The sequence below is a fragment of the Pieris napi genome, chromosome 16 (assembly GCF_905475465.1).
Source record: "Pieris napi chromosome 16, ilPieNapi1.2, whole genome shotgun sequence".
Classification (NCBI taxonomy): domain Eukaryota; kingdom Metazoa; phylum Arthropoda; class Insecta; order Lepidoptera; family Pieridae; genus Pieris; species Pieris napi.
Genome location: NC_062249.1, coordinates 5,100,082 through 5,116,513, shown reverse-complemented (window position 1 = coordinate 5,116,513; position 16,432 = coordinate 5,100,082). Strand labels below are relative to the sequence as shown.

At 33.8% G+C, this 16,432-nt stretch overlaps 1 protein-coding gene across 5 annotated transcripts in view; it reads left to right on the top strand.

Annotated features, from left to right (window-relative positions):
* Nucleotides 1-16,432, top strand: part of LOC125057177 (microtubule-associated serine/threonine-protein kinase 3) — a 40,270-nt gene that overhangs the window by 7,476 nt on the left and 16,362 nt on the right. For 2 of the 5 annotated variants that reach the window (XM_047660693.1, XM_047660688.1), the window contains exons 2-11: nucleotides 4,524-4,603; nucleotides 5,717-5,791; nucleotides 7,830-7,963; nucleotides 8,804-8,815; nucleotides 10,178-10,253; nucleotides 13,520-13,626; nucleotides 13,735-13,872; nucleotides 14,235-14,360; nucleotides 15,535-15,616; nucleotides 16,108-16,212. In XM_047660693.1, the coding sequence (XP_047516649.1) occupies nucleotides 4,524-4,603; nucleotides 5,717-5,791; nucleotides 7,830-7,963; nucleotides 8,804-8,815; nucleotides 10,178-10,253; nucleotides 13,520-13,626; nucleotides 13,735-13,872; nucleotides 14,235-14,360; nucleotides 15,535-15,616; nucleotides 16,108-16,212 (935 nt within the window). The remainder of the gene's footprint in view (nucleotides 1-4,523; nucleotides 4,604-5,716; nucleotides 5,792-7,829; nucleotides 7,964-8,803; nucleotides 8,816-10,177; nucleotides 10,254-13,519; nucleotides 13,627-13,734; nucleotides 13,873-14,234; nucleotides 14,361-15,534; nucleotides 15,617-16,107; nucleotides 16,213-16,432) is intronic. The other 3 variants (XM_047660690.1, XM_047660692.1, XM_047660691.1) reach the window with 3 other exon arrangements.

The following is a 16,432-nucleotide window of genomic DNA, read 5'->3' as shown; positions in this document are numbered from 1 at the left end:
AATTGCATAAATTAGCCATAATACTTTTCCTAAGATTCGCGGACTTCAACGAACTGTAATGGTTTTTTGCAATTTTTTTTTGTATTCAGGGGTTCTAATAAATCGAATGGACCCAATTACTTCGAGCGAATGATTTAGTGAAGCGTTTTTTTTACATTTTTACATCTATCTTCTGTGACAATGGATGATGTGACCTGGATGTCTGCCTTATAGATTTTCTTCGTTATCTAAATGGTATTGACCATTTACGCCAGAGGCAGATACGAGCAAATGATTTAGTATCGATTTTTTTTCAGATTTAAACCCCTGTAGCTTAATAATGCAGCAACGTACGTAACAACTTAATTCATAAAGAAAATTTTGTCGTATTGATCGGAACTTTAATTCCTATCAATACGAAATAAGAGCAAACCATATACTTAAATGCTTGCCAGCTTCCTAGCTAAAAGCTGATATTATATGGTTGGACACACTACCGCTAGTATTTTAAGTTTTTTCTTTAATCATGCTTAATGTGTGATATTTTAACAATCTTAGAAACAAAACATGATGACGCATATCATTTTATTGTGAAATTTGTTTATTTATATATTTTTTAAACTGAGGGTAGATTTAAAATATTACATAAGCCCTAATTGTATATGCATATATTGTTGTTTGGTCGTTGACGTCTTAAAATCGTGTCAACGTTTGAACCAGATTTTTTAATCTTTTATGCTCTGTCGACATTATCATCAATCTGTTATCGAGTTAGCCCAACGCCCTTGTTACCACTTGGCGTATTCACTGACACCTGTTTCTCATATAACTCAATGTTAACTAGGTATGTTTCTAAATAACCTCAGTAAAAGTTAGTTTTAATATCATTGACAGACTATCATAAGTGCTTCTAACTTCAAAAAAGCACAGCTTATTAGTAAAGTAGTACCGTCACACAATATTACAGACATTCTGAAGGAATGTCTCTATTATCCACTGGAAGCTAAAATATATTAATGTTAATCTTTAACTAGGTATATTTTCGTTAAATAGCTTTTTCTTAAAAGACTCCAAAAAATGCGTTACGTATTAATAGACACATTTCGCTTTTTAGTGATTATATGCTAATTCAAATGAAAGTTATCGCGGCAGACGGTCGCGGTCGTTTATGTAAACATAATGATTTTTACTAATCATCGTACCTAATTTAACGCTCCCTAAATGCATCATCATCAGTATCATTCTAGTCTAGCACAGATTTTACGAGTTCTTCAAGTATTATCATACCTCTGAAATTCAACAGATTGAATTCTTTTCGATAGGTAGATATTTGTTTTTTAATTCAAAATAAACCTACGAGGCGTTGCTCTAGTTTTCTATATAAAAATCTATCGGTATTCGTTTTAAAGGTAGCTTTTGAGATAATACAATAATCTTTGTACTAAATAGGTGTAATAATTAAAATAGATACGACGATTAGTAAAAATAATTATGTTTACATAAACAACTGTCTGCCGTCATTACTTTCATTTAAATTAGCATATATATGTCGCAGCCAACTAGCTTAATTAGCCGTTCAATTAACAGCCTAGCCTTTTAACTAAACGGCGACGTTTAACTAGCGGCCTGAAATATGTTCAGCCAGTTGATCATACATCTAGGCAAATGGATCTTGGACTTGGATCATTGTTTCATTATTTCACATATATACTGAAAAGCGAAATGTGTGAAATACTGAATCGCTTTGAGTGAAAACTGACCTTTTGTGAAATTATATCGCCGACTGTAGGAACGTTTGCTAGTGTTGCTGAAGGTCATGGTTGTGATGCTCGTACTATTTATAAAGAAGTGTTTTTGTGGCGCCTCATAATGATACATATGAGTCGTGCCCTTAGTGTGGTGCGAATGATTTATTATAATCTATGTTGCTCAACAATTGGTCAACAATTGCTTTGGTTAATTTGTTAGCTGGAAATTAAAATAACGTAACCCTCGACAACATTGGCGCTCCATCAGCAGCTCAATGGTACCATTACCTTAAGTGTTCTAAAAGTCAGCTCAAACATAGTATTTTTGTAAATAAGAAATACCTTTTTTTAAATGTACATATTAAAATCACAAACTAAAATAAAATAAATAAAAATGTGATGCATTGCAATGTGTCAGATATGAGAACCCTTTTAAGTTAAAAAACACGTGTGTGTACTTATGTACACGCGTTAGAAGTTATACTTATTTTATCTTTCGCCTTATTCTACGTTTGTAGAAAAAACGACACTAACAATAGAAAAAAGGTGTTTAATATGATAGTTTTATTATAACGCATTATCTCTAGTTAAATAAAGTTTATTTAAATATTCAAAAAAAAAAACTACATAATTAAAGAAATTGACATTTTTTATTTTTAAAATGTTGACTATGCTAACTTCAGGGTGTTGGTTTTTTGTGACCTAATTTTTTTAACAAAACGCATGTCGCGTAACGCTCGTGTGTGAGTGTGTGGGTGCATATGAATGAATGAGTGAGTGTAATGTGTATGAATGTGTAACTACATATTATACAATAGTTGTAAAATATTACCTTTCAAAACCACTGCTTGTAGTAATGTAACAGTCTTGTCACTTAGGCGTGTAAGATTCCTGTTGCAGTTGACAAAAATAACTGAACCACACCCAGAAATGTATGTCCATCAATCTAGAAACATTATAAGTTGACTACTTTTTAGTGATAAGTCAATGCAAAATCGAACATATCTTTAATTAAACATGTGTTATGAGTTTTCTATTTTGAATTTCTTCTAATAGTTAGTTGGTGTACCTAAACAGTATTCACTTATATATACATACTAGCAAACTCGGCGAACTCCGTTTCGCCACGAGATGGCTTCGTTTTATGTAACATTTCGTTTGGTGATCCCGCTTTTCTGTTGAAATTTATCCTGAATTTTCTTTGCTATAAACCTCACGGAGCCCAAGACCTTTCCAACGAATGCAAAACCGTGGAAATCAGTTCGTGCTTTCTGGAGTTATAGCGTCAGGAAGGAAAACCCGACTTATTTTTATATAGTAGATATCTGTTGATGAAATAAGTATGGAAATGCTAATATTGTGTTATCAAAGTCACGTGGCTTATCCTTATACTATGGTAAGAGGTATAATGCACTTGGCACCGGTATGTGCAATTAATTGATTATAAACAAATGCTTGGAGCCGCGCCGAGGAATGCACGTGACTATTATTGCACGTTTTGCTTTGAAACAGTTTTTTGCTTGCTTATGTTCATATTTTGTAGGTGATACCTCAATACACCAATCAGTAGATGTCCTAAACTAATTAGTTAATTCCATATCTTTTTTTATAGAAGAGGATGTTAAGTGATACCGCCGTCCTAGGACACTAACTGGCAGGCAAGTGCGTTGCCGACCGATCAAACAAATATCTGTTTACATATTTATATCGGAGTAGATTCGAATTTTGTCTAGGACAGCCGCTGGTTTAGTTGGTACACGTAAACCCAGCAGCTTACTGTTGAGTTAATTTTTATTCATAGTCTTGTGTTCTATTCATGTCTATGTATAATTATTAGTGGAATGACGCATGAGTGAAAGACTTTTCAATATTTTTTAGATTTACTATTAATATACTAAGTTATTTTATAGTAATTTTTTTTGAGAATCTCCGTTGAGAAAATTGCGTGACGTAATGCTTGAACGCTTCCTGAAGCGATCGCTTGTTAGCAATAAGCATCCTTAATGTATGTTATCTGAATGTATATATGTACCAACTATGTAATGCAAATTGTAAATAAATAAGAAAGATACTTTTACGTAAGCTAGCTACGACCTTAAAGCTTTTAACGCTATAGCCTTATAAACTAATTTAAACGAATACCGATTCATCAAGTTAAGAATATTCCAATGAAATCTCGCAAGTTTTCTAAACCAGCACATTGAAATTGCGTTTTTCGCATATTTATAAACGGCAAGGCGGGCCGCGGAGGTGTGACGAGTGACGTCATATTATATAAGTAATGATAAAGTACGCCAAGGTTTTTGATATAGTTTTTAATCCTATGGCGGTGACACTGACGCGCATTTTTATCTTAACTAAAAATAATAATAAACATTCGAAATATCGTTCTTGATTTTGACAAACATGATAAAAATATTTCATAACAAAAATCTTTTTTTGCGAAGTTATAAACAAGAATAATTGTTTTGCATTATCATATATTATAAGTAAGCAATATTGGCTATCTTTTGTAATGCAAATTGAGTACAATTTGAATGAGAAAGCATTAGTTAAAGTTTGTAACATAATTTTACCTCGTAGAATGTTGACATTAAAAGATTTACCTATAGTTTACTACTTCAAATCATGTTCCGATTTATATTTTGATTTACGACTTGTAACTTGACACGTATGATAGTGTCCTTTGTCAGACTAAACTTTTTACATCGACACAAAATGCTATATATGGTTTTAAAACCTAATTCGATATTATTAATTCAAAATATACTTAATAAAAATAATTATTTGTTACAGATGCGAGCAAGCGCAACAACTTGTTGCGCATGCGTCGCTCAGCGCTCGGAAAATCTGCACCGACACTTTCCGTCCATGTGGTGAGTTATCGCAGATCTAAATCTATTTTTTCCAAATTGCGTTTATTTGTCGTTTATCTAGTTAGTTAAACAATTATTTGACTCGTCACTCTTCTTAGACCCTTAGTTCCTTTGAGTTAACTTCCCTTTAAAGGATGATTCACGGTACACCGTGTCGCGACCGGGCCGGGCCCCGGCCGGGACACGGCCACCGTGCGCCGGCCGGGACAGTGGTTCATGTTACACCGGGCTGTTTGGGTGTACGCACGTACGTGTTTGGACGACTATATCTGTTTTTGTCAAAAAAAAAAAAAACAAAAAATTTTTTAACCTCACTAAGATTTGACGTTGACTGCTCTGCGGGTGCCCGGGCGCCTACGTTCATGTTACGACGTGCCGGGGCCGGACCGTGCCGGAGCCGGGAAACAATACCCACCGACATTACAACGCCGTGCCCCGGCCGGGGCACGGCCGAGCCACGGTCAGGCATGAATTACTTCATACAAAAGTATATCATTAATGTTAGGCCGTGCCCCGGCCCGGCCGTGGCACGGCCCGGTCGAGACACGGTGTAGCGTGAATCAGCCTTAATGGGAAGACCACCTAGAGGAGGTTTTTTCTTATTTTTGGTTAGAATTTTTGAAGAAATAATAGATTCAAATATGTTTTCGCTCAGGCTTGAGCGATATATGTATAGAACGTATGCAATAAAATAAAAGAAATTGATACAATAGGTATTTTGTTTTATCTTAATATATATATTTCTTGTGTGCGTGTGTATGTGACTGAACTCCTCCTAAACGACTGGACCAATTTTGATGAAATTTTTTGTGTGTCTTCAAGGGGATCTGGGAATGGTTTAGATTCACAAATCAGCCCGCCAGATGTTAAGGGTAGTCCACCCCTAAATTTTTATTTTTATTTTTTAGACAAAATTTTTAATTTCTATTTTTTTATGATACAGCATTAAAAAATACATACAACCCCTAACTTTCACCCCTCTACGATCAACCCCTATTTTTTTATTATAAATGATATACATGGCGAAACGACGTTTGCCGGATCAGCTAGTAGATATATAAAACTACTTAATTCTAAGAACAAAAATATTAAGATAATATTGCGTTTGCGCAGAAAGAGCCATGTGCGGTATCGCGACGACCGTCCCGCCTCCCGCCGCCGCCACCGCACCATCGGCTTTCTCTTGTGGTAAGTGCTTGGTTTTGAATAATTTGCAATAATGGACGACCTTGATCAAAGAAAGGCAAAGCTACAAAAGGGACGCTTTTATTGTAATTTGCCTTGTTTACAGAACTCTTATAATATACCTACTCCTTGGTTTATGGTTAATATGACTATAGAAAATTGTATTGGTTTAAACAAACGATTACCGAAAGTAGTCCATTTAAAAGTCTACATTACTCTATTTGTGTTGTAACGTCCTGGCAACACTATGTTGTAGCGGAATGACGGAGCGAAATCCTTTATTACGCATTTATTCAAATACAGCAAGCATAAAGGTGATATGTAAGCGGATCACGCAGTGTCATTTCCAAGGATTGCGTTGCCGAATAACACAAGTTGCAAATACAATAAAACGTATATTATGTAAACATTGACTTACATATTATATTGTCATTAATAATGTTATATAAATGATAGAAATAATTCTTATATGTATTTAAATATTATTTTCAAGTAAGGGTCAATTAAATACAATGCATGAGGATTAAAAAAGAACAAAATCGATGAACTCGATTTAAATTATACCACAATGTACTTGAAGGTTAGGAGTCTATCGTGACTCATAGATGTCAAGAACCGCATCAAGGTATAGCAAAAACTAGTAGATGGATATTAGATAAACATTTATGGACATTAAAACATTTAAATGAGATCTTAATATATCTCTGACCGTGATAACATTGCAGGTATAAATCTCTTGTCACACGTAAATTTGATTTAATATAAAATGTACTAAATATATACCATACCAATATAGTTCACAAGACTTATTTTAGCCTCCCATAGTATCGAAATGTGTGTTACTTATTAATTTCACAAACAAAATATAATTTCTCAATATTATATAAGTGTGTTTGGAAATGAAACAGTCGTAATTCCATATAAATAAATCTAAAAGAGGAGCGTATATATATATATATATATAGATATATTCATAGAAAATACCACTTAAAACGTTTTACTTATATTTATTTATTTATTTTTTACATTTCTTACCTTCTACAAAAACATACATATAAAATATTGAAATTATTGAGAACGAAAATACAGAGTAAACGTAATATATACATGCCTAATAAGATACAAATTGAGAAACGGACATGAAGATAATTAAGTTTAATTACATAAAACTTTAATTTACGTTTTCTAATTTCTAATGCTTAAAATATAGTGGATATGTGAGAATCGTTGTGAATAGGATGTCCTGTCCGTTGATTTTAAGCTAGCTTTCTCTAACAGCTTTAGCTGTTTAAATTTGTCGCTGCCTTTCGGGCCTGGGATTTTTCGAAGGATACGCGTAATGCTGTGTAATGTAGAGGGCGATGTTTCAAATCAAACATATTCATAAGATACTGTCATTTACCCGCGTTAATGTTGGTACTACACTTTTACATAGATAATTACGACGTATTTTAAATTAATACACCTTTGTAGCTGTGGCGTCCACCTCCGGAATTTGGGATCGTTCAATGTCTAGACTCACACTTATTATTTTCAATGTGTGTGCTCCAAGCTCCATTAGCTAGCACAGACACTCATCACAAGGTGTAAGAGTAAGGTTTTTAAACGCCTGTTACATATGTCGAAAAAAATAAATATAAATAATGTGATTTATATTTAAACACGCGAACTATCTGAGTAAATTCAAAATACGTAACACTTTAGTTATCGTTATTCAAAAGTTATTATCAAATGAGTCTCGTCTCAGAATGCAAGTGAAATCTTTGAGACCAGTCTATTGGATGGTGTAGCTGGTTTCTCGACTCGCTAAAGCTGTCCGTCCACTTTGCATGTTTATCTGGCTTACGTAATAAAAATAAAATGTAGCATCCGTAGTTGGTAGGTATAGAAGATAACAAGAAACTGATCTCTCTCTATGATTTCTGTATTAGCTGTCCAGTTGTTCGCTAGTTTAAGTGTGAGATATACAACTTTAGTTGACCTTTGTCCTTGTTAAAGGGTAAACGCTATTTTTTATGGTTATGACATATTTTTACTTCAGGTTGGGTCAGGGCGGTGTAGTTCTCCAGGTACAGGACCTCTGTCTCCGGCAGAAGGGCCCCGCTGGCACGCGCACCACGCCCATCCGTTGCATCACGCCCTACTGTCATCTAGCGTTAAACGGGGGAAGGACCTGTAAGTAGTTTTTGGTGCTTTGAATATCTACTTAATATACAAAAATCTAAAAAGTTTGTTACATTTATGGTAGAGGGTGACCACGTTACGTTCGCATTATTACATTTACATTAACGCGAGTGAAACTGCGGGACACAGATAATTTTAAAGATTGTTTTACATACAAAAGTGACATGCGTGAGTTTACATAGGATCATAGAGCTTATCATGTAGAAATTGGCAACACTATCGCGTATGTTGCCAAACGAGTCGGTACAAGTGAAAAGGCTGTCTAGGGCCTAGATAGCTAAGAAGGCCCACAGTTTGAGCCAAGATTTCTTTTATTGATTTTGTACATTATAATAGCTGCCTTCAGTCTTAGGAAATGATACCTTACAATCTTATTGAAATTCGCCCTCGCAAAAGTTATTTGTATGGCTTGATGGAGTTTATTTTTAATTAATCACCATAGCCCCTGAACATTACTCACAAACACCTCTAAGCGTGAAAATTGAGTCCACATTATACCGCCGAAGTTAAGAATAAACTTGAGTTTTTTTGACATGCGTTCCACGCATTGATTTAGTAATAATTAGTAATCATAATTGCGTATTGTATCTACTGAAGGTACTATACATTTTGAAGGATCAGTTTAGGGTCATCATTCTTTTCCAAATATGTGTTCTCTCTGTAAGATAATATGTAGGTGTATTTATATAGTTAAGAGCAGAAATACTCAATGCATTGCAACAACATAAATTCCGGGATATTTTTATTTGTTGATGTTCCCGTCGGAATGCGCCTGAGTCGCCAACTCGTTTTTCTAATCGTGTCTTACGTTTGCATGTCTTTTGCGATTAGGAGTAAGGACATGTGAGTATGTTTATATTAACTTAAATTGTACCCATGGGATAATATTGATTTTTGTATATGTTAACGTAAAATTGTAAACACGAATAATAATACGTTAAATTGTAAGCAGTACGCTGAGGCTCACAATCTTTCGACAGTTTATAATCTCGCGAGATAGATTACAATCTAACGGTTTTTACAATTTTACGGTGACATATATGCCTCAATTGGTGGTCATTATAAAAAAATACATTACAATAAATCATTTGCAAAACACTCTTCGTCCTAGTCTTAAATCTGAACTTAGATAATTACCGAGATCTGACGTAAGTTTGGTTATACATATTAAAAGCTTCTGCGTAAAGTGTTTGTATGAAAATTGTTATTGGTTATGCGCTAATTAAGATTCTTTATAACAATATTATACGCAGTCTTTAGAGAATACGTTGTCAAACTTATAGTGATGTCGTTTATGTACGTAATTTAGTAGTTTCATATTATGATAGCGTGGGAAGTCCAGTAAATTTAACCGATGGAGTTCGCGCAGTAGGTACACTTGAAATCGATCCCAGAACCTCTGTGTTATATTTATGTGTGGGTTTTTAAATATGACGCGGTATTTGATACAGTTTATAAGTATGTAGTACATTAGGAAGGAAGGGCAGAGTTTTACGATTGAACCTCAGAGTTGACAACTTAGATAGTGTCTTATTAATTTCCTAGTGACTCTAGATAGATAACAGTTTCTTATATTCTATACTATACAGTGTACAATTTTAGTACGGAAAGGAAGTTCCCTGTGTGACTGAATGACGTCAGAATTCAATTAAATGTAAATTAATTTCTCACTTAGTGTCAAAGAGAGTTCAATTTTGTTTAGATAAAAGCATGCTTCATCCGGTAAACAAATTGGAAAAAATTCAAAAATATTAGTTTTTGTCATAAAACGATTTCCATAACTTTTACATATATTTATTTATAAACACACTCCTGCCCTAACAGGCGACCCTAAATTGACAAGAGTGCATAATAAGTGAATAAAATTTACAGACGAAACTAAAAAAAAAAACATACGAAATTAATTAGGAAAAACAAAATTACATAATATAAAAATACAAAAAACTAACTACTATAGGCACTATCAAATAATAGAACTTTTGACAGTTCACTCAACGGACAATGAATGGTCCGTTAACCTATGTAATTCGTTAACTAAATTAATACACCGAATATGTGCCCTTTTCAGAAGGTTAGTCAAAGACTAACTATGGGAGGGCTAACAATATCTTCAAAGTACGTGATAGTCTACAAGATACGTCTTTCACATGGCTATTAGTTTGTACATAATATATAATGCATACTTCTGTATATGAAACTTTTCAGAGACGGCAGAAGGTGGTCTGTAGCATCGCTACCATCGTCTGGATACGGCACAACACCAGGGAGCTCAAGTCTTTCGGTTAGTATTGGTGTATTTTTTCCCTCTCTCTAGCAATGTATTAAGATAGACGTAATACAAGTAGAAAGAGCCCGATCAGTGCACACGGCCAATTTGATTAAAATGTGCATTACCTAATATAATGCAGTATGCATAAAGATCGAATGTATTATATACTAGGAAAAAATGACATTAACAGCGATAGTTATAACATAACATCAATGGCGCTATAACCATTTTAGGTCTGGGCCTCAGATTTCTGTATCTGTTTCATGATCATTTGGCAATGTAATAGGCAAGTAGGTGATCAGCCACCTGTGCCTGTGACTTTTTGGGTCTAAGGCAAGCCGGTTTCCTCACGATGTTTTCCTTCACCGTTCGAGCGAATGTTAAATGCGCACATAGAATGTCCATTGGTGCAAGGCCGGGGATCGAACCTACGACTTCAGGGGTGAGAATCGCACGCTGAAGCCACTAGGCCAACACTGCGGTGATAGTTATTGTAGCGATATTAAAATTTATTATTATTATTATTTTTATTTATTTGTAACTAGTATGTAAAGATTAAAAGGGGATGTTAGTACATTTGTGATGATACGATAATCCGATGTTAAACAGTACGTGAACAATTTAAATAAAAATTATAAACGATGAATAGGTCGTTTATTTGATTTATGGTTTGTGATATATTAGATAAGGATGGCACTTATCGTAACGACGCGTTATTTTAACCGACTATTAGAAAAGAGGAAAAACATCAATAAAACGTCTTGTTTTATTGATATAAAGTTGTTATGTAACATGTTTTATTACTGACGCCACAAAATAGGCGATTTTAATGTGGTATTTCAAACAGAAGGTTGTTTGTGGTGGATAAATTAATTTATATTTATTTTAATATGTCCTGTTGATGTCGTGAAAACTTTGGAACTGTGTGCTCTATAAAAAGGACTCTCCTTTCATTATTCATTAATATTTTATAAAATTAACCTATCGATGTTCCAGTCTGACTGACTCTTAGGTTAGCTTCATATTATAAATGAGTGTCAAAATCAATTAATTTAAACCCGGAAGAAAGTAATAGAACAGTGCTATGTATTCATTAATAATTTTTATCAAGGATTAATCATTAACAGCATTGCTTATCATACCTTTATTATTTACTTAGGAATATTTTTTTTAAATGCAAGCGATTTTTTCAATGTCATTTCACCGCAATCTGATTATGTTATCTTTTGTGTGTTTTTGTTTAAAACTGGATACTAACTAGTGATAAAACAACCACATGGTACATGCATTTGTTATTTATTTTACCTTGTAACCGATTGTCACCATTTTATTTTAGATTAAACATTATATTGTTATTAGTGTACTATGAAGTGTTCTGAAGAGTTGTTTGGGTTGATCATCCCGGCTTGTTTCATCACCGTAGAAGCTGTAGTATCTCTAAATTTCATTCTCACCTTGATGGCTGGATGTCTTTCTCCGCATCACTAGTCATTTTCTTTTGCGCACTGTTGAGTCGACTATCGGCAGGAGTCTTCCTGGAAGATACGACCTTCAATTGTTTAAAATAATAGCATAATCCTTCCTCAAAAGCCACTAAAGGTGGTCTGCATGGGCTGCTATAACAGCCCTTTATGGGCGTCCCGTTGGGTAGTGAAATATTCGTATTATATAAAAAAAAATATTGATTTGTTACCAACAGTTAAGGTTGATGCCATAGATCCATAGATATATTTATTTTTAGATTATAGATGCTATAGATATATCACCAATCAGGGATATGCACTGAATAATTATTTCTATTATTTGTCTTTAGAGCCAGTTTTGAAGTATTCATTAAAGCTAAGCGGCAGCGAGTGTCACACGCTCCTCTTATAGCCACGATCAATATTTGTGACTAATTGTTTTCGGGAAGTTCACGCAATGAATCACGTTCTCGGAAAAAAAATTAATTCTTGCTTCCGCTGTAGTATGACAATATGATTTGAAATAAAATGCGGTCATCCTAATTCTTTTCTCTTTAAGCACAAGTAGTACTTTTTATGTGGGTAGATAAAAAATACATTAAAAGAAAATGACTGATCATCATCGCTTAGTTATTGGTCTGATCATAATATATCGTGTGTTCTTTAAAACTGTATTGTGTGCTGGTTATTATTTTTTGCCCTTCGACTTTCCATCATTTTTGTATATTTTCCGAAGACTATGCTATTATACTTTGCGATGTTCCAATTACCCACAGCTATAGTGAAAGCACTCAGATCGTTCGTTACTCGTGGAGTCGTGATTTAATATTTAACACGTTTAGCAACGAATAATTTTGTTGAAGCATTGACCCCATTAATTTTGTTATAATTTATCTAGTTGTTTTAACTGAAATGGCTGACATAATTTTATAGAAAGAAATATTTTAAACACAAGCCACAAAACAATATAATCTTATATATATATAAAAATGAAACCCGTTTTCCGTTGTCACGACATAACATGAAAACGGCTTGACTGATTTGGCCAATTCTTTTTTATAATATTCTTTGAAGTACGAGGATGGTTCTTACGGAAGAAAAATTAAAAAAATTGAGTGAAAAAGTCTAAAAACAAAACTTTTCTATAATCCCATACATAATATTCGTAAATATCATAATAGTAGTAGACCATTTTCATTATATGTATATATTATATAGATAGACTAGCCGTTTCGCGCCCTCTTTGCTGGACGAATTAAAATAAATTTTATGTTTCATTATTTAATTTTTTTTCATATTTTTATTATTCTTCTTTTTAACTTCCCGCTAAGAAAATTGAAATATTTCGAAAATCGAGTTTTTAACAGATGTTGACGTTTAGAGGTTCTAGGAAGCCTCTTTTGTTTTTATTAGCGGGAAAAATTTTCATAAAAGTAAAACAGAAATAAAAAAATGAAGGAACGTTGGAATTAAAAAAATAAATCGCCATAAACCATCTAGGAAAAATTTCGCATCGAATAGTGGTAGTTTCATGTCGATACGATCAGTGGTTTAAGCGCGAAAGAGCCTCAAACGAACACCATTTTCTTTTTATATATATAGATTATAAAATAAAAGTTATAAAACATATGACTTAAATTTTAGTGAACCATTGAAAATTAAGGTTGTATCTAGTGATTTAAATTAATTTTTTTTTTTGGTTTTTTTTATGTATGTGTTTATACGATTTACTTAGAATTTATTGTAGGGAATTTTATTTTTTAGTTGGCATGTCAAATATTTCATCTGCCTATTATCAGTACTATACCCTTGTTGCAGTCACAATGCTCGTCCCAAGAGCGACTGCTGGCCGTGCAAGCTCCGTGCGATCCAACGCCGCGCGCGCACTGCCCCCATTGCCATCAACATCAGAATTCGCTCAAGTAAGCATTTTTACCCGCTTGGCTCTTATGACTTTATCTTATAAAACTTACTTTCGCCTACTTATCTCTTGTCTATCTTTTGAAGCCTTTATATATTTACCCTTACAGCAGCTCGCAAGGCAGTGGTATGAACTGGGCATCACTGTCAGACAGCGGTGGAAGTGGCCCCGTCCCTCGCCCTGCTTCACCCCCGCATTCCCCCTCGCCTCGGAATATACCACGACGCGTTCGAAGCCGAAGTCTAAGGTTTGATGTCTATAAAATGTTGTAGGAATGAGATACTAAAATAATATAATGACAATCCTAAATACGCTCGTTTACTTATTCATTACATTGTACGATTTTTTATACTTTTTGGTTTAAACTATTGTTATTAGAAAAATGCTTTTGATGATAGAACATAAGTTGCGGGAGGAAAATACGAATATGATCGCCCTTACTTGTGAGTATTATTTTTTAATATCAAACATGTGTCGCTTCAAGAACTGAGAGGAATTGCGGTCATTGTTTACGTACGATATACGACTGCTCATTTTCGTTCCGTTCCATTATTTACCGGTAATACTTAAAAAATATTTTTTTCTAGTTTATAATCAAATTGTTTTTAGTTCACCATCCCGCTCACCAGGGGGTGGTAGTGTGGGATCAGATGGATCTCGAGAAGATGCAGTGACAGCGATGTCTGCGTTGTTCGCCGCACGATTTCCGGCTGCTCAAAGGGCTATGAATGATAAGTATGTTAATGATTAATTAGTTAATTAGTTTAATTATTATCAAGAAATACAAAATAAGTTTAAGGAGGATGTATGGAATTTACGTTACTAAGGAGGGATCTAGACCTATTTGAAATCTTTACACGATTATTACAGAGTTTGGGGGTTAGAATTATTGTTCAACTGTGATAATGAGTATGATGGTAGAAAATAAAATTCAGATATATGTATCATATATCAATATATAATCATCTGAATATCTATGATAACACTGCTTAGCGGTGTTTAACTAGTGGCGACTCGCCTCTCAAACTTGAGATCGTAGATCGATTAACACTCGCTCGTACGGTGAAGAAAAACATCATGGATCCTGCATACCTTAGTGTGGCAGGCACAGAAGGCTGATCACCTACTAATATATTAAGAAAAATTATAACGAAACATACATTAGAGACGAAGACTAAGGGTGTACAAGTCACTGTGTAAACTTTTTATCAATGACTAGCAGACCGGCCAAGCGTTGCTGTGGCTAAGGTTTTTGTTATATTACATAGTAGCAAACTATTCAAGGGAAACTGTAGGAGAACACCAGCCATGGGGACCGCCATGCTTTTTTGGTGGTTATGCCTTTAAATTGTAGCTTATGTGAAGCGTTGGTACTTTCAAGACAGCGCCATCTGTTAGAATTGTGACTGTCAAATGATAAACAAATAATTTGCATTAAAGTAATATTGCGGGTATAAATTGAGATGTAAGCTATCCTATCTTTTAAGTTAGATCGAACTGCACACGATGGGCAAATTTGATTGAAATCGTTTAAGTAGTTTAGGAGTCCATAGCGGACAAACAACGTGACACGTAATTTATATATATTAAGATTTTGGATAAAAAGTATGCGACACGAATTTTTTAATAATAATCGCGACCCGTTTATAGCTGTTTTATTTTCTTTTATAATTTCTAAGATAAGTTATCTGTGCATTATTTATACGAACTAAAAATCGATTCCTCGATAACCTAGAATAATAAAAAGATAATAAAAAGTGGTGAAAAGAGGTTGAAGAATACTACCTATAAATTTTTTTAGATAAAACAATGTTTATGATGGTTAAGTTTAGTTGTTAACTAAGTTGTAACTAATATAATAAATATTATTTCATTAAGAACCTTAATTTATTTTTAATGTCTGTTCTAGATTACGGTCTCTAATAGACGAGTTGACTGAACTTGATAAGAAGCCTGACCGGCCGCCGATAGAAAGATTCGTTCAACGACAGGTACCAACATATTTGTAGATGTTATTTTATTGACTTTCTTAAAGAACTTTATTATGGAATATAAGATACAGGTATCACTTATTCCACGTCTTTAAATTTGAATCGGTAGACATCTCTACTCATCGGCAAAGAAGACGGAAGGTTTAGGCCGAGAGAATAGCCGGCGTAAAAAACTCTCGGTACTCTTTTAATATAGCAATTCATTCAATTTAACTTATTCAACTTATTTTAAATTTAAAACAAATATCGCAAATTGATAAGGGTGGTCTGATTTTGAACCAAAATATTCCCACATGGTTTTAAGAATTTGTTGTTTCATTATTGCTTTGATATCTTATAAATTATTATGACGGCTTTAATTATTTGCGTGAAATATAAATACACCTAGTATTTTGCACAAAAATTATACTGTAACACTCTTGAAACTTTTGATGACATTTTTTTATTCGTATTAGTTAGATTTTTTTAAAACTTATTTATATTTTTGACAGGTTTTAGAGATGGCCCGTGATTGTCTTCACAAGTCTGAGTCGAGGCAGGTAACAAGCAGTTACTTCTATGACATGGGTGATAGTTTGGACAGGCTGCTTGCTGAGGTAAATATTGTTGATGACAAATTTTATTATAACATTATTATTATTATTATGTATATAATACACTAGCAGCTTAATAAGCTGATGCGCGTGTATTTTTAGATTTGGAGAAACTATCTAATCTATTTTTAAAGGTGTTCAGAGATGGTGCTCTGGATGGTGAACATTACTTTAATTTGGCCTTATTTTAAATTAGATTTTTAAATTATCTGACATTAGATAT